This window comes from Coturnix japonica, chromosome 2, assembly GCF_054131305.1.
Source record: "Coturnix japonica strain WE chromosome 2, WE-NBRP24, whole genome shotgun sequence".
Taxonomy (NCBI): Eukaryota; Metazoa; Chordata; class Aves; order Galliformes; family Phasianidae; genus Coturnix; species Coturnix japonica.
The window spans coordinates 63,939,193-63,964,163 of NC_140664.1; the positions used below are offsets into that span (position 1 = coordinate 63,939,193).

A 24,971-nucleotide genomic window follows, 5' to 3' on the forward strand; every position below is an offset into this window, starting at 1 on the left:
TATGCTTTTACAGCTGTGGCAGCTGTGACTGCCTGGCAGGCTGAAATGCACATGGGCGCCTCTACATGTCCTGACTTATTACCTGTTGCTGGTCTTGCTGCTGAAAGAGCATGTGGGTGTTGTTAGAGTTGTGCTGAAGGAGAGCTCAAAGAAACGACACCAGCTTGTTGGTTTTTTTAATGTGTTTTTTTTTTTTTTTTCTTTTCTTTCCTTCACTTTGCTTTTTTTCTTATCACTCAGCTGCACTGAAGCCTGATGCCTTTGGTAGCCAGTGGTGGAGCAGTGAGAAGCAGCTTTTGCTGCTGTGCTTTTACAGGAGAGGCTTGGCTGCATTAACTCATAGGAAAATAAGAGCCCAGGCAGCTGGAGCAGAGCCTGGCAATGGAGGTTGGCCCCACAGCAGCCAGCAGCAGCTCCCCAGCTGGCACGGGCTGGCTGGATGTCACCCTTGTCACCTGCACCGACACCGTGACTTTCACCGAAGTGCTGGAGGAAGAGGAGTGGAAATCCTTTTACTATTCCTTTAAGGTACAGCCAGTGCATTACTTTTCTCACAAGATTGGGTGCATCTCAGTGCCTCTGCAGGCAGGCAGCTGGGATTATTGATGCTTTATCCCAAATGTAGGTGGCATTTGCCCTGCGAAGGCATCTATGTATAGTATAAATATATATGAGGCATTTACTGGAAAACAAAAGAGTTGCAGGTTTTGGAGTTGAGTCTTGCAGATCTTAGCAATTGTATCCCCTTATAAGGTGGTAATGTTTTTCTAAAGTGGCATTGTAGTTATACATGCATCTTTAATCAAAAGTGTATTATAGTTTAACACATCTTTTGTGTAATTTCTTATTAGCCATCGCCTTGACACAAGGAATATATTTTCAGTTTCCCAGCTGCAACAGACAATTGCACAAAAGCAACAGGGTTTTGTGTGTGTGTCTGTATCTAAAAACAAAAACAAAAACAAAAACCAAAAAAAAAAAACCCAAACCAATCTAAACTAATAAAACAAAACAGGGATTAGCTCTAATTAGTTAATTGGCTTAGTTTTCTTTTAAACTTGTGAGAAGGATGCAGCATCACTATTAGAATGTAGCAGACAAACGATTCAGGATTGAACACTGCTGAATGACGTGAGAAGTGTATTCATTCATCTCCCAGAATAAACATCACCCTTGCAGTATGTGATTGTAGAGAACAGATGAAAGAGGTGCTGAGTTACATCTTTGCTTCAGCTTTCCGTGTCTGTTGTCATTGCTCAGTATCATGCTGCATGCCATGTGTTACGGTGCTGTAGTGGCACACAAAGTACAAGTTTTGCTTGAGTTTCTAAAAGGAGTTACTACAAGAAGTACCCCGCCTTCCCTTTGGAGCTCAGAACCAAGCAGATCACTTCCAGATGGAAAGATGCAGGCGCTTGCATCGGTTTGGCAATCTGTTGAAAATCAGGGGATGTATTCAGATGCAATTTTGACTTGGAGGAAGTTGTTAGTACTCTGATACATTGCCCCTTGATTCGATGGAATTACAACAGGGATTCACCTCTTCTAGGGAAAATGCTGATCTCTAGTCCTACAGTTCATTAACTGGAGTTTCTTTTAACACAATACTCCTTTCTCCCTCTTCTTTTTTTTTTTTTCCTTTTTTTTCTCTCTCTCCATGTTAGACTCTTAAAAGGCTCTTGAGAAAGCAGAGAAGTGAGGAGCAAAACCTTTTATTACAATTTTCTTCTTATCTCCTCTCTTCTCTCCACACTTAGGGTTGTAAATCTGAACAATGTCATGGGAGCAATATTTTATAATGGTAAAAGTGACAAATTAATTCCATGATTAGAAAGTCCCCAGGCAGAAAAATGCTTCTTAATAGGGCAGATTGAGTAAATTACAATAATTAGGACACTATGGATAGTCATGCGTGCTCGTCCACTGCTGAAGGAAACTTGACTCTATTAGCTGAGAGCTTCTCATTAGACTTGCACTCTGCTGCCTGATGTCTAGCTTTGGCAAATATAAGATGAACTTTGCAAGGAGGTTCACTGATTTCACATCAATTACTGGCTGCTGATAGGCATGGAAATATTTTGACTCGGGAGACAAGTGACAGCTGGTGTTGCTGCTGCAGGGAAGGAGGAAAAACATACCTGCTGACATCCTCTAAGCAAGGCAGGGCTTTTTGCCAGCCATTTCAGCTCTCAATGAGAGCTCATGTGTGGAAGGTGCTGCTGATACCCGCAGCCATCTGCCTGTACCATGCCATCCATGCTCTGTATGGTGGCCGTGTCCATGTCCATTCTAGCAAGGTGCTCAGGATCTTCTTTCTTTTCACAAGGCTCTGCTTTGGCAGCTAGAGAAACAGAAGGTCAGCTTGGAACAGGCTGAGTGGATTAAAAATCCACGTCATTTGAACTTGGTGCTCAAAATACAGCTATAAATGGGCTTTGGCCATTAATTGGGATTTTCAAGCATCCTGTAACCTTTGCTGGCTTTAAAGAAGATCAACAAATGGCCACCATGCAGGTGCAGGTTGTTCCCTGTGTGGCCATGAAGCAGAAGCCTCAGGATGGATATGGGCTGTGCCTGTGGCTGTGGCATGGGGGGGACTGCCACATGATTGTACACCCAACACAAAGCAAGCAAATATTCCTATTTCTCTTTGGGAAATACAGAGTTGTGTTATCTACCTTAAGAGATGTAATAGGAAAACATGATCGAAACCAATAAATGGGGACCAGGGAGTGATGCTTATGCAGTACCTGTAACAGTTCCTACACAAGTGACTTTTTGAGAGTTTTATCCTCCGGCAGCTCTGTAGGGTGTCTCAAACACTGCTCCAACTATGGGATGAAAAGAGAACACTGTATTCTTCTTTTCCTCCCATGCTTCAGAAGGACTGCTTGCACCCACCCACAGGTAATATCTGAGTTATATTGTGGTGGCAATGTGACAAAAGTAAAATAATGCCACTCAGAGCATTTCAGTGCCAAAAAAATTCCCATTATGGGCTGATTTGTGAGTGCTTCCCTGCTTCCCCTTTCAGAACCATTTGAATTTCTTTCCATTCCTCTTCAGAACGTAATAACTAAATCCCATGCTGCTTCAGATTAAAAAACATTTTGCCACTTCAATTAAGTCGTTCCCCCCCCCCCCCTCCTTTTATTCTTTTGAGCTGGGAAAAGGAGCGCTTCATTCACTTGGATGAACATGGTCTTCTCTTCTGTTAGGCATTTTGATAGCTGCCTGGCCAGCTGCTAGATGATCCTTTACACCCAGGTCTGCTGCAAGGCAGCATCCTTTGGGTGGGACCAGGTGTGTAATGTAGTTTATAAGATAAGCCAGAGCTTTCTATGGTAAAGACAGCAGCTTATCCCCACCTGCAGGTTCTGTAATCACAAAATGGCTTACATTGAAGGGGACGTTAAAGATCTTCTAGTTCCATCCTCTATGTGGAAAAGTACTGCTGAAAACTGAGCCCGTGTCTCTTCCTGAGGCCTTTGCATGAGGCAAGTCGGTAGCTCACTGTCTGGAACCACAAATGCAAAGAATTCTGTTGTCTGTGCTGGCATCAAATTCATAACAGATGTGCAAATTGGTATTAATCACAGCTCCAACCTCCCAGGCCAACGGAAAGCTCATTACACCCCTTTACAGTCTCCTCCACATGAATTTAATGTCTGTGTAAGAAGACTCTCTGTGAGTGTCAAATGCCTTTTGCCAAATGCAGTGAGCTGTAGAAGACAGAGATTTTGAGAATGCCTGTGACTTTCCTCTACTTTCAAAGTCCCTCACCTCTGCCTACCCTTGTCCCATGCTGCAAGGTGGAAACTCCAACTATAGGACTATATGCTGATATCTTCCTTATTCCAGCTCCACGAATCCTGATCCCTGTGCTGTACAGCATCACCCCAGCAGTGGCAGTGAAGGATAAGAGCTGTTAGGAAAAATACTGTGCAATCCATTACAAATGATTACTCATAAATAGTTAAGATTCACAGTTGTTGTTTTCTTCTTCCAGAAAGAACTGTCTGCCTGTGGCTATGGCATCCTCCAACACCATAGCATTGCCAGTACCTGCATGTTGTAGCCTAGTTATTTCAGATATACAGGACTGTAGCACCATGCTAGTATAAGCACATATGTGCTTCTCATCCATGGAGGATAATCTTCATTGCAAAGGTCAGGACCAATCACTTCCTCCAAAGTGCTGAGAAGATCAATGCAAGGAGAGCACGTTTCCACAGATGAGCTTTGCAGAACTATCAGGTAACAAGGGTTTGTCTCCAGTTGTCCTCAGAGCCTGTTTAAATCAGTATCTGTGTCCCTATCATTTCAGCCAAATGCGGGAGTCTCTTTATCTCCTGGAAAGCATTTGCCTTTACTATTGCTCATTCTGATTTTCAGGCAGATTGCACAGAGCATCCCATCCCTGAATACATAACAGAAAAATATTAATGGGTGCTGTCAAATTTCTGGAGTAATCTCTGTAAATGCAATCATATGTTTTAGGAAAATGAGCAAACCAAATTATTCATAAGTGACTTTGCTATCTTTCAGTGGAGTGAGAGGAGGAGAATTAAGTCTACACAAACACAGTGTCAAGAACTACTAAACGCAAGCACTGCAATATGCTGTAAGGAGTGCTGCTAGAGCTGAGCTGCTGTGCTGAGGAGGCAATAACTGCTCTCACCTTGTGAAACAAAGCTGCACTGTTCTTGGGTGGGCTGGCTTCATCTACTAGCTTAAATGCAGCACAGAAGGGAGCTAGCTTAGTAACAGCCCCACGTGTGGAAGCTGTGAGTCAACCAATTCAGGCAGGTTTACACCAGTGTCGCTCACACCTCTGACTCTGTGGTCCATGTGACCCGTAGATAGTGTTTGTGACTGCATCTCCTGTATGAATAGGCTTAAAATGTCTCTAGTTTATGAACTGTTTTAATTTCACAGATTAGGCACATTTAATCATCTTACTCATTTCTGTGATTAAGAAGGAACGGTTTCACAGCTTTTAATAGGGCTTTCAAAATCATACAATTATGGATGGGCTATTGAGTGACCTAATATTATCTCTTCCTGTTGAAATTACTTTAGGAAAAATAGAAACATAATGAAAAATACATCATTCTTGATGACATCAAAATTAGGGAAATCTGCTTAACTCCTTCATTGGAAGCTTTTATCATTTGTTGAAAAAAAAAACCAAAAACAAGAACCCTGAAACTCAATAGAGCCATTGAACCATAGAATGGCTTGGGTTGGAAGGGACCCAAGGATCACCAGGTTCCAGACCTCCTGCTGCAGGCAGGGTTGCCAACTGCTAAATCAAGCACTAGGTCAGGTTGCCTATGGTGCCATCTAACCTGGTCTTGATTTTCAACTTCCCCATGACGTCTGATCTAAACTTTCCCTCCGATACTGTAAAAGAATTTGCCCTTGTCCAATCGCTATCTGCCCTATATGTCCCAATTGCTCACTATCTGAATAGTGAACTGTCCTTTACCAAAACACAACAAAATAGTGAATGTGAACTATCTGCTAGTAAAACTGAATTGTTACCATCTGTTCTTGACTTAAAATCTGCCCCTTCTGCCCCAGTCGCATCTATAGAGGATTTGGGGTCAGGCTAAGGACATTTTGCTTCACTGATATTGGAGCATAGAAAGATCTGTCTACATTCATTAAATGCTTCCCACTGAAGTGACCCTGCCTCAGCCATGATGAGAAAGTAAGAGCTAAGAAATATATTTGAAAATATATTTTAATATATTATTAAATATATTTAATTTAATATATTATTAAATATATTTTAAATATTTTTTAAAAACTGAGGCTTCATAAAAAAAGGTTAGTAGAGTATGGCTATATCTTAATAAAAAGTGAAAATAATATTAGTGACATAATTACTTCTTTCTATGAGAAAGTATTCTGATGTAGTGAATAGTTTTCCTTGCACCTAAAATGTAGAAAATATTTTAGTCTTTCCTCTGTAGAACACATTAGCATTCACAGTCTGTAAGTGCAATACCATCCAGATACAAACACATGCAAAACTGCTTCACAAGTTTGGCAGAATAGAAAACATGATTATAGGTCCCCTTCCATCCATGCCATTCTTCCAGGAATGGAGATGAGTGGAGGTATGACTGCTGCCAGAATCTCTGATGTGTGGTGAAGGTCTCATGTGACAGTACATGCCAGAATAACCTACAAGCATGTGCTGGAAGGCTTACATAGTCATCCTGTGAGAAATCATCTCAGTAAAGCAGCCATTGTGCAGGAGATTGCAAAACTATTGGGCATGACAAGTGCATCTGCTGAATTCAAAGCTCATGCTTGACTCAGAAAGGTGTGAGATGCTTTCTTTGTTAAGCTTGCTTGGGGATATTTGTGTTTGAAGAGAAACCTCATAATTAATAGTCAAGGTCTATAGCAGTCAGAGCTATATTTTAGCCCGAGGGCTTAAATGGGAAATCTGTGGTTCAAGAGAGACCTGAGGCTGAGCTAGTATTCATGCAGTGTAAATTGGGCTCAATTCCAGGCCAAGTTACCAAAAAAATCAACTCCTAGAGGGCTTTGTTGCCTTCCTCTCAAATTCAGCTGCAATGGAAGAACCTTTAAATAAATAAATAAATAAATAAATAAAGCTTTGAAGTAATTATTTTCTCAGTCTTTGTTACCTCATCACAAGTTTTCTGTTGTCAATCAAATTGCATTCAAAAAAAATTTAAGGTTTCTGTGTTGTATAATAAAAACTTCTCATTTTTGCCTTGTTAGGCAAAAGGTATTTAAGTAGCAGAGTGGCGCAGCGGAAGCGTGCTGGGCCCATAACCCAGAGGTCGATGGATCGAAACCATCCTCTGCTAACATTTTTTTTTTTGCCTTGGCAAGTTTAGGTTGGGTATCAGGAAAAACTGCTTTACAGAAAAGGTGGTTACACACTGGAATAGACACCCCAGGGAGGTGATTGAGTCACCATCCCTGGATGTGTTTAAAAACTGTTTGGATGTGGTGCTCAGGGACATGATTGAGCAGAGGGTGGTATGGTTAGGTTGGGGTTGGACTTGGTGATCTTTAAGGTCTTTTCCATCCTGAGCAATTCTATGATTCTATGTAAGGTATACTTTTATTATATGAATGGCCAGTACAATTTCTGCTAGTTGTGACAACTAAGTGATAAGGTTACAGTGATCTTTCAGTTCTTTAACATGCTTCTTTGTCCTCACGCATAGTTCATTTACAAATTAATCAAGAGTAATCCAACCTTTTTTTTTTTTTTTTTTTTTTTTTTTTGTGGCTTTTCCCCTCCTCAAATATTCATCTGAAGTAGGAGGTAGTTTGTGTTAATCTTCTGAACTTTCACATTCAGAAGCTTAACATCTAATGTATGAAGCTTACTTCTAGCCTAAAAATCCCCACTGTTACCTCTCTCTTGGTAAAATTATTGGTGCCTATTATTTTGTCCTCTGACAGTGAGACCTGCTAGCTGCTACTAAAATATGTATAAGTAGTTTTTAGTATATTCTTTAAGAAAATAGGCATTATGAGTATTATGCATGCTCACGTGTGTACAGTGCAGGTACAGGGGACTTCTGAAGGCTGCTTGGGCTGACCACTCAAAAGCATCCTGAAAACATACCATACTGCTCTGGGCAGTACCCAGCCAAGTCCTGAACACCTGCAGAGACAGAGATCCTGCGTATTCTATGCACTCCTGTTCCAGTGTTTGACTATCCTCATAGTGATTTTTTTTCCTAATATTTAATCAGAATGTCCTGAGTTGCAACTTCCATTTGGTGCTTCTCATCTCTTTATTGTGAACTCCATTATAGAATATACAAGGAATATACCATACTGGAAGGCACACACAAGGATTGAGTCCAACTCCTGGCTCCACTCAGTACCACCAAACCCTATGTCTGCATCCTATGAATTCAGAAATTTTATTAGAGAGACAAAATAACAAACCACTTCTGCAAGCAAATGGAAATGTATGCACTTTTCAGACAGGTTTCCTGACTTACATTTCACCCATGAAGTGACTTGCTTCATTGGCTAAAGCTGGATTTAATCTTAAAGCAAATTAGCAAAACATGAATATGTGCTCCAGATGTCAAGCATTTCCATGCTTCAAGCAGCAGTCTTGTGGAATAGCAGCATAAGCAATGGTAATTGTCAAGCCAAGGAAATCCTCTTGACTTTGATTTGTTCTGTAACCTTAATTAGGTCACTAACATTTTTAATTTTTCTAATCAAAAAGAACTGCTGTATGACACTAGTCTCGTTCATGATGCTCTTGTGTAATGTAGTCAGTATACCCATTGCAAAAGCAGCCCTTGAAGAAAGCTTCTATACAAGGATCCAAGAGATGTTATTATCTTTTTATCCAGTTGTCTGTGTAAGATATTATTAAACAGCGGTTCTCTTTTCTTCCTGTAAATCACCTTGCTGTAGGTTGTTACAAAAAGACGATTTCTGCTTGATGAACGTGACATGAAAAGAAACACATCTATTTTTAAGCAACCTCACTGTGATGTATAAAACAGAGTTCTGGACAATGCAGCTGACGTGAAGTTCAGGGATCAATTAGCTGTATCTCAAATCTAAGACTTGTTTTCATAGGTGGAAATTTCATTGACTCAGTCAATCTGTACAGGTATTTTGTAAGCCAAATTTTTTAAATAACCATCCTGAATTCTGTGCTGTGATTTTGGTTCACTGATTTTGGGCCAATCTGCAGTGGATCTGAAGAATATATTATTCCTTTTCTTCTTCTTCTTTTTTTTTCCCCCTACAGCCTTTTCATGTCTTCAAAAGTATGCTCATCTGTTCCTGGAGCCTGTTGTGTACTAGATTGAGCAATTTAAATAATTCATTCTTTTTGTCCATCAGTATCCTCTGAACTGCTGTCAACTCCTTACCCTGTGCCTCTCTTGAAGTGCGGTGTCCCAAAGTGGACATAGCATAGCAGTTGGGTTCAGTGGAGTAGATACATGCAACACGTGTTGGTCTCATGGCAGTTGTTGTTTTCAGTGTAGAATTAGACAATATCCCAAGTTAGAAGGGATCCATAAGGATCATCAAGTCCAACTCCTAACTCCACAGAGGACCACCTCTGTCTGAGATTGTTGTTCTCATGCTTCTTGCTCACTAGATCTTTCCCCATCTTCATAGCCCTCTTTAGACTGCAGGGCCCAAACCAGCACCCAGTGCTGGAGGTGAGGCCACACAGCACAAAGGCACAGCAGGACAGCTCCTTCTCTCACCTGGCTGTCAGTGTGGGCCTGATGCACCATTCCCGGGTATGGTTGACCCTTTGGCATAGTGGCGGTATTCCACTTGCATGTAACCTTCACCTACTGTGTGTTGGAAGTGATGTCTTGAAGTCTCACCCAGGCTGGTGTCATTACAGCTACTGCACTGTATAGTCCTGTGCTTCTCCTTTATTCAATGGATTCCTGTTTTTAAAGTGTGTGTTTCCAGTTCATAAAGAACATTTTGAATTCTGGTTGTAGCTTCCGTGAAGGCCTTTATCATGATGAGCATCCCATTAATCCCTACAGAAGTTTTCATTCTGCAAGCAATTCAGGCTGATAGAGGCTGCAGTGATTTAAGCTGCCTATTATTGTAGCTCCTTAATCCCCTAGAATGAGATCTTTTTGTCTACTCTCTGAACAGCAGCTACCATAAATAGATAATAGAAACTTTGTCTATATGCTTTTGTCTACAGTCTTTCAAACTCAGCTCTCCTTACTCAGCTCTTGCACCTTTTTGGTCATTTCTGTAGACTGGTTTAATTGTACATTTCTGTAGAGCTTAAAGCACTCATTTTTAATTGGCAAGAGTACTAACTATATGTGTGCTTACTCCAATGTGGTGAGGAAGCACCCCTCTAACACAGGCTTGGCTGACACTGAATTTTTTCTTATGCAGCAATTGCAAAAAGATTTGTGTCAGAGCCTTGTTCTCTTGTTAGCCTTATCCTTACAATACAGGAATGCAGAATTTCTTAAAAAAAAAACAAAAAAAACGCTCTCTCCCAATTTTATATTAGAGAAAATGGGAGCAAGTCTTGTCCCTTACTTTTTAACATATGAAAGATCTTTGCTGGAATGGAAAAGACAAGTCAATCCCTTAGGAGAATCAATTAATTTGAAGGACAAACGTGATATGAAATCTTACTCTCCCCACCTCTCCCTCCCTCTGGCTTTATCTTCCAAAATGATGCCTCCTTCCAATCCCTGCACAAAACAAAGTGTCCCCATAAGCATAGTTTTACCATGTCTCTGCCAAATGTTGTAAAGGGAATTTGCTTCCAGGAGATTCTTAGATTAATATATATATATATATATATATATTTGTTTGTTGTTTCTTTTCTTGTTTTTGTTTGGTTTTTGTTTTATCTAAAAGTTAAGCATCCGGCCCACACTGGTTGTCTTGTATAGGTGATTCAGTAATCAGTGGAGACAGACATCCCAGGTTGGGTGAGATGAATGATGACTCATGTCTGAGATATTACCATTATCTAGGCTACAAAGACCATTTGAGTAGCTGTCTCTCTTTAGAGCTTTAAAGTTAGATGAGGTGACCCAAATGACAGATTAAACCAACAAAAGTTAACGTGCTGGGAAAAATGAAACCATCTAAACACAGCAATCATTGTGTGCTTAAACTAATCCCTGGCCTCGGGCATGGAGCACAGCCTGGAACTGCTCATACAGCAAGTGGATCCTGCCTCTTCTGCATGGCCACATAGGTCATGAAATCCCACTGCTACCAAACTGGAGCTGTGCTGGCTGATGACTGACTCCTCAGTTGAAAAGGAACTATTCATGCTGGCTACCGATTCTGCTGAGCCATGTGTGTATTTTTTTTCTACCCTGATAATACACACGTTGTCTGCTATCACTACTGGATTCTTCAGCACTTCTTAATTCTGCATTTCTGTGTTTCTCTGTCCTATGCCCTTCAATGTCTTGCTGTGAAAAATGCTGTATGTTCTGATCGTCTTTGCAGAAGAGCAGCAGAATTGTTTTCCTCCTTGCCATACATGTATTATGCAAGCTAGCTTTTCTAAGTTTGCTGGATATTTTCTCCACATGCTCTGTGGATTCATTGCTTCTCCGGCATCGTAGCTGGTTGGCTGATGTGGAAAAACTGAACAGTCCCATGTGGCTAGGAGAAACCTACTGAAAAATAAGTAACCTGAATTTAGAGAAGACCAAACAAGTTTTGGTAGGCCATAAAGGAAAGAGCAAATTGTGTGTGCACCCACATGAAACAATCAAATGTATGCCCCAATTCTTGCAGTCAGAGAATCATGATGCTTCCAGAGTGCTTTTCTTATGTTTCTTTTCTTTGTACACACTACCACTAGGGGACGTTTTGTCATCACGTATCGCGTACGGTGCAATTTTACTTTTCCTTACAGTGGGTCATGCTTACTTTTCAATCTTGGTACACATCTAGATTGTGGAGTGCATGTCTGAATTTCATAGGGCTTGTGGATGACCCATATTCAGTGGGCCTGAGAAGGAGAGAACAATTTTATTTCCCCCATTTCTCCAAAGGAGCATGTCTATCAATATTCCTCGCAAACCATGGCAGCTGGTTATTTCACAGCCTGTTGGAGCAACGAGAGAAAGCTGATGGCTGCCTCTCATTTAAGTGTCCAGTGCTGAACAGAGGCATTGATAGTGGTTTTGTGAATGTAGCACTAATATACAGGCACTGCAAATCAAGCTGGAGGGGACATCACTGGTGATGATGCATGTGAGGTATTTTCTGAAAGAACAAGAATATCTCTTAGTCTAAATAATTAAAAATCAGTTGTCAAAACTCACATTGCACTCCTTTTTGCATTCTCATCTCATTTGTTCTATGTTAACTGACTGGCTTAACCCAAGTCACTATCCCACTCACCTGCCCACATGATTTTTTTGTCTTTCCGATGCAGACAGAGCAGCTGGTGACTCTTTGGATCCTCTTTATTGTTACTATTGCTGGAAATGCCATCGTGCTCTTCTCTACGTGGAGAAGGAAGCGGAAATCTCGAATGACCTTCTTTGTTACACAGTTGGCAATCACAGGTAGTGTTTGGGAGGGAAAGGGGCACTTAAGCTTTGTAGGAATCAGTATGAAAATGACAAGAAGTTTTTTGCATAAATAAGGAAATGCAAGTTGAATGGTGAAGAATTCAGTTGCCACCCAGCGTGCAGCTGCAGCTTGTCATAAGACAGATGGATGGATGCTTATCTAAGGGCTCAGTCTGCCTTTGATCTCAATAGATGCTGCTAGATGTAGTAGTGTCTGTGTCGATTGCAGCAGCTGCAACTCATTGTTTTCACTGAATCTTATCTCCCAGTCTGAATTAGCATCTACATTTCCCAGAAGTTATGTTCCCAGCTGTTGTCATAGAACTGTTTAGATTAAAATAGTTCAAGATGAATCTCTAGTGTTTTTCTGCTAGAATCCTTTCTAAAGTACTTCATTACAGTGTTGCTCCATCAATTACGTGCTTACACTGAAAAGTGAAAATAATTTCCTGTGGTCTGGTTTAACCAAGTAGGGAGTTATAAAGATGTAAGTATAGAAAGGAATATATTTGGTAAACTTTTTGTATGGGAATAAGAATTATGTGGGAGAGTATACAGAAACCTGGCTTGTAAAATGTCACAATGACAAGGAATGGGAATAAGAGCATAGTCAGTAGTTTGTTTCTCTTTGGCCTTGAATTGCCTGAATTTATAGTTTTAACCGTTTCCCAGGGGGAAAAGTGTACAGTTTCTATAACAATGTCCTGCTACTAATCCCTGCTTACAAGACATCTGTGCTGTATTGCTTGTGTATATAGGATGCATTTATTCTTTTTCTGTTGCTTTTTTTTTTTCATTTTTTGTAAGAAACTGTAGGATTTACACAAATTTTCTACTAAGCAGCTATTTAATACATTTTTTCCCAGCAATGCTGAGTCTTCCTTTGATGTCTGCTGTATCTGTTTAAGCTGGAAAATCAAAAGACTATAGTCTCGAATTTTCAACATTTATAATTTGTGAATAAATCAACTCCTGCTCATGGTCTCAATCTGATCTGCCCATGGCCTTTTCCTGCTTGAAGACCAAACCTTACCTGAAACAACTGCAACAAGGTGTGCAAAGTTATGTGGAGGGACTGGCCCATGACTACAGGTGACATAAGAATTATTGCAAAATGAGGAGGTGAAGATTTGCAGTGGGTCTTCTTTGCTTTTACCTGTGAGTCATCCATAATAAAAGGCTTCACTTCTTACCCTGGTTGTGACTTTAATGTCACTTTCTTTATGTACCAGCTGTATTTTCTATCAGATATGCTAATATGGTCTCACAGCACACTTTGAATACTGCAGTCTGAGATCACGTGTCCATTGGAGTTTCAAGCCAGTTTCTGCTCAAAGTACTCCCAACCCCAGATTAATATGCAGAAGATGGTAAAAGGCAGTCATCTAAGCAGTAGCATGGAGCAAGAGCAAAAAAGTACACGAAGCCTCAGAGGAACACAGACCACTTTCTACCTGATGGCATCAGGGAGCAGAGTGCTGAGGACAACTGTCATGAGTAGGGCTTTGGAAGGAAGGTGGGTGGAAAATGGCCCATTACACAGATGGCACAAATGCAGGGCTCACTGTCAGAGCAAATGCACAGGTCAGCATGGTAACAGAAGATGGTTTCTAATATTAAGAGATCAATTAAACAGCAAAGTTAGAAAATACGTATTTTCTGCAGCAGATGAAGAATCAGCTTGAGGACACGGGTGTCATGGTAAAATAAATATAAGAAATAGAAAGATAGTATTAGTCAGAACTAGCTGAGAGACATCTGGTCCGTGTAAGGTACACCAGGAGAAAACTACTATTAGTGTTGTGCTGGGTAGGAGTTCTGTCATTTTTGCACCCATGGGAAAGGCTATTTTACTGGACTAAAATGGTATTGGATGGGGAACTATTTGCTGCAGATTTGAACACAGTCTACATGATGAGAGGAGAAGGGACTGCCAACACAGTTTTGAAGAAGCTGCAATAGTCAGTGACAAAAACAAGGAGACATCTCATTAGATGTGGGCAGCACATAATTGACTAAGATCCATGTGTTAAACTTGCTAGCTCTTCTGATCTCCTCTTTCCCAAAATCATCCCCAACTTTCAAAATCACACCTTGAAAGTGTCTCAGTTCAACAGTGTGTTCCATTTCATATTAAAGGAATTCACAATGATAACTCACCTGACACCTCCGTCTTCAATGTTAGAAGAGTTAACACCACTTTGAACAGCAAGGCTCCTTTCAAGCAATGTTGATTTCTCTCTTGTGATGCAGGAGTCAGACCTCTAATTTATCTTCCCTTACCAAGAGTTTCTGTCAGTATTTTGGCACAAAGAAATGACTTAATTCCTGAAATTGAGCCATTTCACTTCCTTATCTCCAAAAATATTAATAAGAACAAAGCAAGCTGGCAACAGTCATCAGCCTTTCACAACAAGTTATGAGGTAGACACAGAACATTATGAAAACACTGACTTGTCACATTGCTTTGACATGCCAGGCATATTTAAATCCTACTAACTAAAGCCTAATCTCCTGACAATCAGTTTCTGCTTACTCAATCTTACTACTTCCATCTATTTTTGAATTCTTAAAATATTAATTATTTCTGCCAAGGAGAAGGAGAGAAGAAGAATGAATACAGTTTCACCAGTGCAGGCATTTCTAAGCAGGCATTTCTAGGCCATTTGAAAACTTCTTTTCTACAGATATGTGGATCATCAGTTGAGTAGCATCCTCATTTCTTACATCTTCCCACTAACGTAGTACTAAAATATAATATAAAATGAAAGTATGGTTTTTGTGTTATAATTGAAAAGGTATTCAAAACAAATTGTGCAGAGTACATGAATAGGAAATGAGCACTGTTATTTTCCTTTACTCATTGCCAAGCCAGATGGAGAAGAGAAGTAACAAACTGGTTGAGGCTTCTTTCAACATGACTAAAATTCAGTGGTCTTACTCACTTGGCAAATTCACAGATAAGACTCATACGTATCCCTCACAACACCATAATTTGACATGGTACTGGAGGATGCAGGAATCTGTAGAGATATAAAGATCTTGCTAAAGCCTGGATTCAGAGGGTATTTCTCATTAAGTGTGTGCATTTATGCCTATGTTTAACTCTGAGATCGTGCATAAATTGCTTTGAAATTAGCTAGGAATTATGCACTAGGAAATCAGCTAAGAGTTAACAGCTGAGTTGAACAATAGTACTAATCACTCATCAGCTAATTTAACAAGGAGTAGTATTGCTAAGTTTGTGAAGTGCTCAGTATGCTTTTAGGCATGCGCTTTTTTTTTCCCCCACTGTTTTTCTTAGAAACAAGCCTTTCTGTGAAGACTGAAACTAAAGGTAGGTTTCCTACAGATTTCTATCTCCAAGGCAATTTAGTTTCTCAGAAAGTGTAAGCTTTGAAGATTACCCAGTGGGGAGGGTATTTCTAAACACTTTTTCCCAAATAGATTTCTTCTGAGTTTAACGTAACTTACACTCATGGCATAGCTATCTCTACTGGCAGGAAACCTCTCATATCTCCCTCTATCTGATGCCATTTCACATACCTTGTGGAGCCTTAGAGTCTTTAAGATTTTTGCCTCTGACTGAATTCCCCAAGTGGTTCAAGAACAAGGAGCGGGGTCTGACAGATTGTTAAGTTCACAGACACTGTGATCATGCTGGAAATTTTCAAGTGAAATATGGTTGCACTCAGAAAATATTTCTGTCTATTCAGACACTTTACCCTGCTCTACCAAAGAAAGGCCTCCTTAACCCTACTCTCAAAATGTAAAAGCAGCTGACGTGAGCATACATTTTTTTCTATTAATATCTCAGGTATTTGAATGTCTCATCTCACTCCATGGGTTCTGAGGGAGGTGAATCTTTTTCTGTCTCCTGAGCTGTACCTCCCCTAGTTAGCAAGGGTTGCTGCTGTGATAGAGTCATCCGAGACTCAGAGGAATAGTACATGTCAATTTATTGAGAGTTTTCTTAACAGTAACTAATGTTCTACTTGAAGGTAAAATTAGCTAATTAGCTAACTACTATTAAAAAGCACTAAAGGTAATACAATATCAGGCAATGGCTACTACAGAGAGTACAAGAATAAAGGAATAAAATGAGAAAATATAGAAAATGGGGAAAGAGAGATACACAGATATACAGATGCAGCAAAGCAAAGAGGTTCACCACTCCCCAGTCCAGCAATGTCTTGGTGTCAGGTGCTGATCTTTGGTAGTGGTGTGTTGTCCGAGGTTGTGGTGGCTAACGACAACAGTACTTATTCTTATAGTCCAGAGTGGTCAAGCCTGATCTTCTGGAGTGACAGTTTCTGGCTTCAGAGATCTCAGCAGGAACTCCTGTGTTCACATCTTCCAGGCCTTGCGAATTTAGATCAGCAGGTAAGAGGATACAGCAGCTTCTATATGCCTTCACAGGATACAGTGGTGTCATCTCCTAGTCTCCTTTATTAAAATGGAAACATTTGTTCCCAGGCAAGTCTTCATAGAGGAAACACTCTTGGGCCCTCCCATTTGAAAGCAGACAGCTCCAAAGTGATGCTTTCAACTGCAAAACTGTCCACAGAGTGTTGTTGATTGCCATGTGTTGATTTGAGATATTCCTTACCAGTGTCAGACTGAGTATCATTGGATAAGAAGCATCAAATATTACCTAGACAGTCCATTCAATAAAAATTATTGTTGTTTAACTAATTCAAAAATGGATCAAGCAACACAAGAACAATTCTGGCAAACCGTATACTTCACTCAACTTCAAGTACTACTATCTGGAGATTTTTAATGACTATGGGCATACATGTGTTTGTGTATATGTTTTTGTGTTTTATGTTTGTTGGTTTGGGGTTATTTTTGGTTTGTTTGTTTTTCCTTCCCAAATAAATATCTAGAAAGTGGGATTTGAAAATGCTAAGATGATTTCTCCCAGAAATCTCTGAGATTTATTGTTCTGTCTAAACATTAAGTAGAAATCAGAATCAGAAGAGTGTTGGATTCTGTTCATTACTAGGGATAGTAGATGTAAAGTTGCAACTTCACCACATGCCTAATTTTAAGCTTTAGGCCAACAGACTTGATAGGAATACACACTTACTTAGGTATCGCTGTGGTTGTAGTGAAGACAAAAAATAAAAAGAAGGCCAGCTAACTTTTATGGTAGATTACATACAAACAGAAAAGCAAAAGAGAAAGATGTGAAAAAATATTCAGCTGCAGTCTAATTTGTGATCTAAATGCCAAAATCTAAGCAACGACAAGATACTTACACTGGAAAGACAAGGATGTAGTTTTTAAAATGTCTCTTTGCATCACTTCCAGCTTTCTCATTTGCTCCCGGGAAACTGGACTGTGGAAAGTGGCCTTGGTCCTCAAGCAAGTGAGCTCATTTTTGTTAATGTTTAGTAAACAAGCAGTACACCAAGAGCAAGCCATAACAGTGTTATGTGAACAAATAGGTGGAGACAGGCCTCACTGAAGCAGGAATTATTTCATTTCTGTGCTGCTTAGCCTCAGACTTCTGGGATGACTTTGGTCATGATGGCTGAAGGCAAAGTCTGAGAATTTGCTTGTATTAAGTTGGTGCATTTAACTCAACTACTACAATGGCCAAACATGAACAAACACATTAGAAGTTGCCCTTTCTTTCTGCTTCTTTTTTTTCTAAGTAGTACAAGTAAGTAGTGATGCTTAATCTCCAAAAGTGATCTCCTCAGGAGGCTTTGGGTAACAAAACTACACCCAAGCCACTGTGCTACTAGCTGCTTTAATGGGCTGTATGTGTCCTTCACTAGTTTTTTCCTTGTCAGTTTGACTTGAAGGAATGAAGATGACTTGTTAGTCCGTGATCTATGCAAAAGCTTAATATAATAATACCATTACCAAAATTAACATGTAGAACAATATTAACAGATGATTCTCATCCAGCTTTTCATCTGGAAAATTGAACTCGTAATATTTCCCCACTTCAGAGAAATCATAAGTACAAATTCATCAGTTTTACAAGTACCTTAAATACCAAAGTGATAATGAGCATTGGAAGTTAATTGCAGAGTCAATTAGCTTCTAATTCAGTAAGTCACCTTACTGGAGGTGGACTGTTAGCAGCCAAAGAGTCAATCCAGTTCCTAGCTATACTGGAAAACTTGCACTTTCCCAGCTGGGTCTTGTCTGGAGCTTGCCACTGATTTACTGCCTCAGATATAGAAATGTAATTTCGAATGCCGAACTTAAGTAGAGTTTATTCCAGCAATCCCCAGAAATCCTTGGCTTTCTCTTCTTTTCACACTTTCATTTGCTGCTTATTTTTGGAAAAGAAAAATAATAATAATAAAATCAAAAAGAAGAAGCATGAGAAAAAGGGAGAGGCATTTTTGTTGTTGTTGTTTTCTTTTAATAATCATTCTTGAAGTAAAGACCTGGGAGAAGTTACAGTTATTCAGTGATAAAATTGAAAGGAAGATGTCTACATTTTTTAATGTTCACTATTTCCTAAAACTTCTTGAAAATGTAATCAACATATGGTAATGAAACACTTTCTGGTAATGGAGTGTCTGTGCTCTACACTTTATGTTCCTGTGACTACTGAAAAGTGTATGTCAAAATTAGGAAGGAAGAACAGCATTCGTAAATATCGCCACAGGCACAGATACTGAAATTTGCTGGAGTATGCAAAAGCAGCTGAATTCCACCATTTCAAAAGCAGGCTGTTTATCAGACACCTAGTTTGAAGTCCAATGACTCTGCAGATCATCTGTGTGTGTCTTGAAAAACAGGGAAAGAAACAGATCACACCAACCTTTTCTCTGCTGATTAGAGCAACTATGGGGTTTAACAAAACTGTTCATTTTGTATTCACAGAATAAATGAGAATCAATTAACCAAGAACAAAAATGTTCTCAGGGAATAAGAACAGCAATATTAATACTATTTATTCAGTGCAACCTGTGAAACTATGTTGACTTTTCTGGACAGGGAGCAAATAAGAAAATTCATTGCATGGTTGCATTGGATGCCTGGACAAAAAGCAATCATTTTCCATCCTGATGCTGCCAAGAAGAATAATTCAGTAAGTGGAAAGCTATAAGAGACGTACTTAATGTAACTCCCCCAGACTGAGTCATAAGTCAGGATAAGATAAATGTGGTGATGTCACTACTTGCATTACCACATGGTAGCACGTCGCAAACCAGATTTGATACCCATTGCCATTCCTGGCAATTTTAATACCACCTTGTTAAAAACCAAAATTCTCATTTGAATTCTTACTTACATCTAAGATGAGTCATAGTACCCTAGATTGTAATAAATCACTTGGGAACAGATGCGATACAATTCCAGTTTTACTATATCAGTTCTTGCGTGGATAGCCAGGAACATTTCTGATGTGCATCTATTCGGATGTCTCCAAACCTAATTTAGATGAGGTAAAAAATGGAATACATGTAGAATTTGGGAGAGGAAACCAAGAGTGATCTTTAACACCAATACCGAGAGACAGAAAGCAGCTTCGTGTGAAGGAGGAACATTGTCTCTTAGGGAGTTATGGACCTCCATTCCACAGTGTTTGGTCATAAAGCCAAAGGAAAATGGTCAAGGAAAATAAAGATGGTTCCATGTTTCACAGGCGAAATCGTGACGCTAGGGTTGTAATAGAGAGAACTTGGCATCCTGAAAACTTGTAGCTCTAATCTGGTATCAAAAAAACAATGAAATAGAGAAATGCACATGAACAGTCTAGTTACGGAGCTTCCTTGCAGCTGTAAAGTAAAAGAGACCACCTTTGATGTGAAATGAAAAGTTTTTCTCCTGAAAAGATTAAGTTGTACTCCCACAAGACTGGGGCTGTAGGAGAAATTGTGGCCTTGGAGAACTAATGTTAATCTTGGTGGACTGGCTATAGTCTTGGAGAACTGACAGTAATCCTGTTGTGTAAGACAGCTGGACTGCATTTGCCTTCTACATACATGGGCAAGGGATTATGCAGGGAAAGATACAGAAACAGTGATGGAGCTGACTTTGACTTAGTAGGCAGAGTTTTAGTCTACAATATAGTACCCCAAAAAGCAGACTGGTAACCCACAGGGTGGCATTTTTGGAGGCTGAACTGAGAGTGTAGAAATGTGCTGTGGATTTGCTGAAAAATAATTCCGTTTTAGTTTCCAACCCTGAACCAAATGCAAGGTGTTTTAAACTGCCCTAGACCCAAACTTGTAGACTCTAACTTTTGCCTAATGTTCACTGATTGCATTTTCAGATACCTTCTTAAAGACTCACTGGAGAGTTCAGGTCTGGAAACAATATGCCTATTTGCTATGCTCCATCTGTTGTAGCACATTGCAGCAGGAAAAAGTAACGCTGGCACAGAAGCAAAAATAACTGAAGTGTTGTATTCTCTAACACTAAAAAGAAATGTCCCTCCCATTAGTGGAAATATAAAGATAACGAGCTCTCCAAACTTGCTACTGGAAGCAAGAATGGTCATCCACTTAAAACTCGGTAATTATTGTTATTTATATAGCCTACTTTAATCTTACAAATGCAGGAACAAAATGTCCGTGATTCATGGTTTGTAATTAATGCAATCGCGGCCCACTAAGCAGGCATCCTTAAACCAGCATTTTTCAGGCTATTGTGTCTGAGCAGTGGTCCTCGGATCCATTACAGGTAGCAAACCACACTGCAGCATAGCCTGTATGAGGCATAGTGCCCCACAGACAAGGATCAGCCATGAAGAAAACCACTTCTTTCCCATTTGCTGAATGTACACTATCTATATCCTGTGCTTAACTGCCCTAGCAGGGGATAGTTCATGTCACCCACAGGTGCTCAGAGTGGTATTTTCACAGTACCCACTGATAAAAACTGCATCCAGTTTAGGATTAAGTGTGGCAATGTGGCTTTTTTCATATCACACCAGAATACTTGTAACACCAAATATTTGACAGTGAAAAGGAGGTGTCTTTGTCTCATCTGCATATCACTCTCTGTAACACTCTCAAGTCAGAGAAAACGTCTTTAATTTCTACTTTGTGGAGCCATAAAACATTTTCAGTAGAGGCTGGGATTCCTTTATAAAGAATTTAAGCCTTTCCATAAATAAACTTTTCCTGCTTAATAGTCTTTAGTCCATAAATCCCCCTTCCTCTAAAGCACAGAGATAAACAGAAACCAGTATGCCTGTAGATATTCAGTGTCATACACAGTGACTATTCCTTTGTATGTATATGCTCAAATCACAAGCATGCACCAGACTTCTCTTCCTAAGTCACCCAGTATTGCCTTTAAATATCATCCTTTGGACTTGGGCCTTTGGACACTGCCACAGTGGAAAAGATAAAGTTACTGGAACACCTGGTGATAATCCAGTTTCCCCAAATTCAACTCAGATCATACATGTTTTAGAGCTGTTTGGAAGTGGTGCTCAGAGATATGATTTAGCAGAGGCTTGTTAGAGTTAGGGTATTATGGTTAGGCTGCAGTTGGACTTGATGATCTTTGACGTCTTTTCTAACCTGACTAATTCTATGATTCTATGATTCTATGTTTAATCTGCGGTAGAACTGGTCACTTTCTTTGCTTTGCCTGGGTAATAAGTCATTTCTGAAAGGATTAAAAAATGATGAATGAACCTCAGATGCCCTATCTTTATTCAAAGGCACCGTCTTCTCATTTTGACAGATACATAAAGCTGAAACTTGATTCCAATTCCCACCTACAGATTTCCACACAGGAGAGACATATTTACCATTTATATTATTTAAAATGAGCTGTCATTTATTCAGAACCTTGCATACAGATGCCGTTCTTGACTGTGTGCTTGTGTGACTAAAATGAAAGCATTTCCTTTCAGCCAGCTTTTGCTAGTAGAATTTTTTACTCTTTAACCATCAACATGATTTCCCTAATCCTGTGCTGAGACCCATACTATGAATCTAAATTGCTGTGCCATCACAGCTCTGCTGATATGGTAGGATTGCCTGGAGATCGTAAAGGTTTGCCGGGCCAACAACAGTGCTTTTGAAGGCTGTGGAGCAAAAAGTGGGCTGGGTGTGTATGATGGAGCAGCCACATTATATTTGAAAGAGATAGCAAGAAGAGCAACCAATTACTGATCTTAGGAGCTTTTTTTATTTAGTCTAGTGAAATGTGACTTAGGCAAATATTTCCAGATCCATTCTTTCTCTTGTAATTGGACAGTGTAGTATTTTGGTGACAGAATGTTTGCAAGTCTATGAGATAAAGAGGGTTTAATCTGTGACCTTCTTCACCCAAGGGAGTTACTGAAGACATCACATCTTTAGCTTTATTAGGCATCATTATCAAGAGGAAGAAGGGAAATAAAATGATCTCTTAGTTTATTTTCTGATATAGTGAACCAGGGCTGAAGGAAAGCATGAGGCTCAACTTCAGACCTCAGAAACACAATGGGCTGTAACTATCATAAAGATAACTGGATTAACTTTCATTACTGCATTATTTCATGCTGATTTTCATACTAGGGATTATTCATGCCATCTATTTTAGGTGCCTGACTGTAGGTATGTAAGATAGGAAGTTGCTTCTGCTATGATCCATCCGTAGCCAATAGAGGAAAGCTTTCTGAGCTGCCTTTAGGTTTCTCTGACTGTACAGAAGGATTCAGTTCCTAATTTAGACCCTTGAAGTTGACTATATAAATCCCTCTGACATTCATACATCATCAAATATGTCAAGATTAATGTTCCTCTCTGACAACTAAGAACCTAATCCTCTACTGCAAGAATAAGGCCTCCAAAGGCTCTGAATCAAACCTCATCATTAAGTATAAAGCTTTCAAGAAAGAGTATTTTTGTCTTTATTTATTTTTTTAATGCACAGTAATGCATATCAACACGTTATCTGATGTAAAACATAATTTTCAGCAGATCTATATTTCTAAATAGCTACCTGGAATTTCTCCAGACTTTTCTGGCCTCTTACCAAAAGACAATTTATTCAAGGGGAATCTGGAAAAAAATAGCGTATTTTAAACGTTAAATGTTATTCCAAACCTGTGCAGTAATGCTGTGGCTGTCTGACTAACCTTAGAGTAGAACCTCTGCAGACAGATAGATGCAGTAAATAGCTGCTGTGCTCCGGTGCACTAAGCAGTAAGAACAGCATGAAATTACTAAAGGGTGTAATGTGGATATGGACATATTTTAGCAGCTCAGCCTATTTCTGTACATATTAATACACACTAAGAGGAAAAGAAAGAAACAAACAAAATTTACAGTGTTAAACTGAGGTTCACAATACCAACTTCAAAATGTAAAAGAAACTGCAAGTAGGTCATGTATTTATCCACACCTACTTGATTTATTCAGTATGATGGCATAAATAGGCATGTGGTAGCTAGAGAGAGAAAAAGGTAAAGATCTGCATAGCAGTAACTGGGATGTTCAGAACTGGATGGAAATTACACCTGAACAAACCTCCAAGCTTTTCACTTCTACATCAGAATTTTTGCTGCTTTTTGCTGTAGACCAGAATGGGGCACTGGGAGGGGGATCAGCACATAGGAATTGCTTTGTAGCACTATGAACATGAAGAAACATGACAAAAACAAAAGTATAAATATACATATATATAATTAAAATTGCTACATTGCAAGTGTGTGAAAGTGTTTTTAAGTAGTCATTTATGAATTAATTGGCATCACTGAATTAGGAAATAAAGGTAAAAGCAAAAATTAGAAGCCATTTGCTGGATGTGCTAGGACAGCTTATTATCCTCTGGATTTTTAATGTAACCTTTAATACAGAGACAAATACCACATCTCTACACTTTAAGATGGTATGATAACTATGATGATAACTATGAAAAGTTATGTTCTAGTCTTGAGTGAAGGGGCCTATTTCTATCCACTTCCACGTTCTAGCAGAAATAAAAACAGGAACTGGTGCCATGTGAGTGAAATGGAAATCCTAGAAAATGTCTTTCCCATGCTACAGAGATAGTGATCAAATAAACCTGTTTTTCTAGAGAAGTGAGTAGTTGCTCTTACGTTACTGCTAAGCCCACAGAACGGGTTAGTGTCTTAAATACTGTTCCTTAAGAAATTACCTCTCCTGTGATGTATGCTAAGTCAAATTCAATGCAAGAAATGACAGTTCCTGCACAGTCTTTTTTGTTTTTTGAATCACGTGAACTATTTAAAAATGAAGGGGTCATTCTCTGTTGCTTAAATGACATTCCTCCGTACATAATGAAGCTCAAGGCCATGGATCTTTAGTCATAGAAATCAGTTGCAGGTCCCCCCTAAATCATGAAAAAAGAGGCATTTTCTTTCAGCCCCAGCCTGGGATCTGAAGAGCATCACCAATTCTAAGGCCAGCTTTGTACATAACCTTGAAAACATGACACCTCTTTGGTGTTTTGATTTGCCCCTCTTCTAAAAAGGAGTATACCATATCCGCCTCTTCCATCTTTCCTTTTCACAATCAATTTAAATTTGAATGCCTGGATTTCCCTGGCAGAAGTACAAATGGTCAGACAGCAAGTCTGATGCATTTCAAATACTGGGCTTGCATGATGGCATTGCCCATTTGAATTTAGCCTCACAGTACTGACTGCATGGGACTCATCAAGTCTGTATGGCAGCACTGATCCACTCATGTGCAGCACATGCATTTTCAGTCTCTGCTAATCTTCTGATGAATTTTTACGGCTCTGCAGTACTAAAACTCAATACATCAAATGTATTTCTTTTTATCAAAGTGTTTTTAGTGACAAATTTCATTGCTGTGACAGAAATTCTCATGAAATTTTAATGCACCACAGGAAACACAGCAAAGAAAGCTACCCACCTGAAACCTTTGCGAAGCAAAATATCTAATCTAATATTAATACTTAAGAACCAACTGCATCAGT

General features: G+C 39.5%; 1 protein-coding gene and 1 non-coding gene across 2 annotated transcripts in view; both read left to right on the forward strand.

The window, feature by feature from the left end:
- The first annotated feature begins 256 nt into the window (after positions 1-256).
- NPSR1 (neuropeptide S receptor 1) overlaps positions 257-24,971 on the forward strand; it is a 54,130-nt gene continuing 29,415 nt past the window's right edge. Inside the window, exons 1-2 of the mRNA XM_015855020.3 lie at positions 257-528; positions 11,945-12,077. Coding sequence (XP_015710506.1) covers positions 382-528; positions 11,945-12,077 — 280 coding nt within the window. The 5' untranslated portion in view covers positions 257-381. The remainder of the gene's footprint in view (positions 529-11,944; positions 12,078-24,971) is intronic.
- Positions 6,783-6,854, forward strand: TRNAM-CAU (transfer RNA methionine (anticodon CAU)). The gene has a single exon. It is a non-coding gene; the product is annotated as a tRNA-Met (tRNA).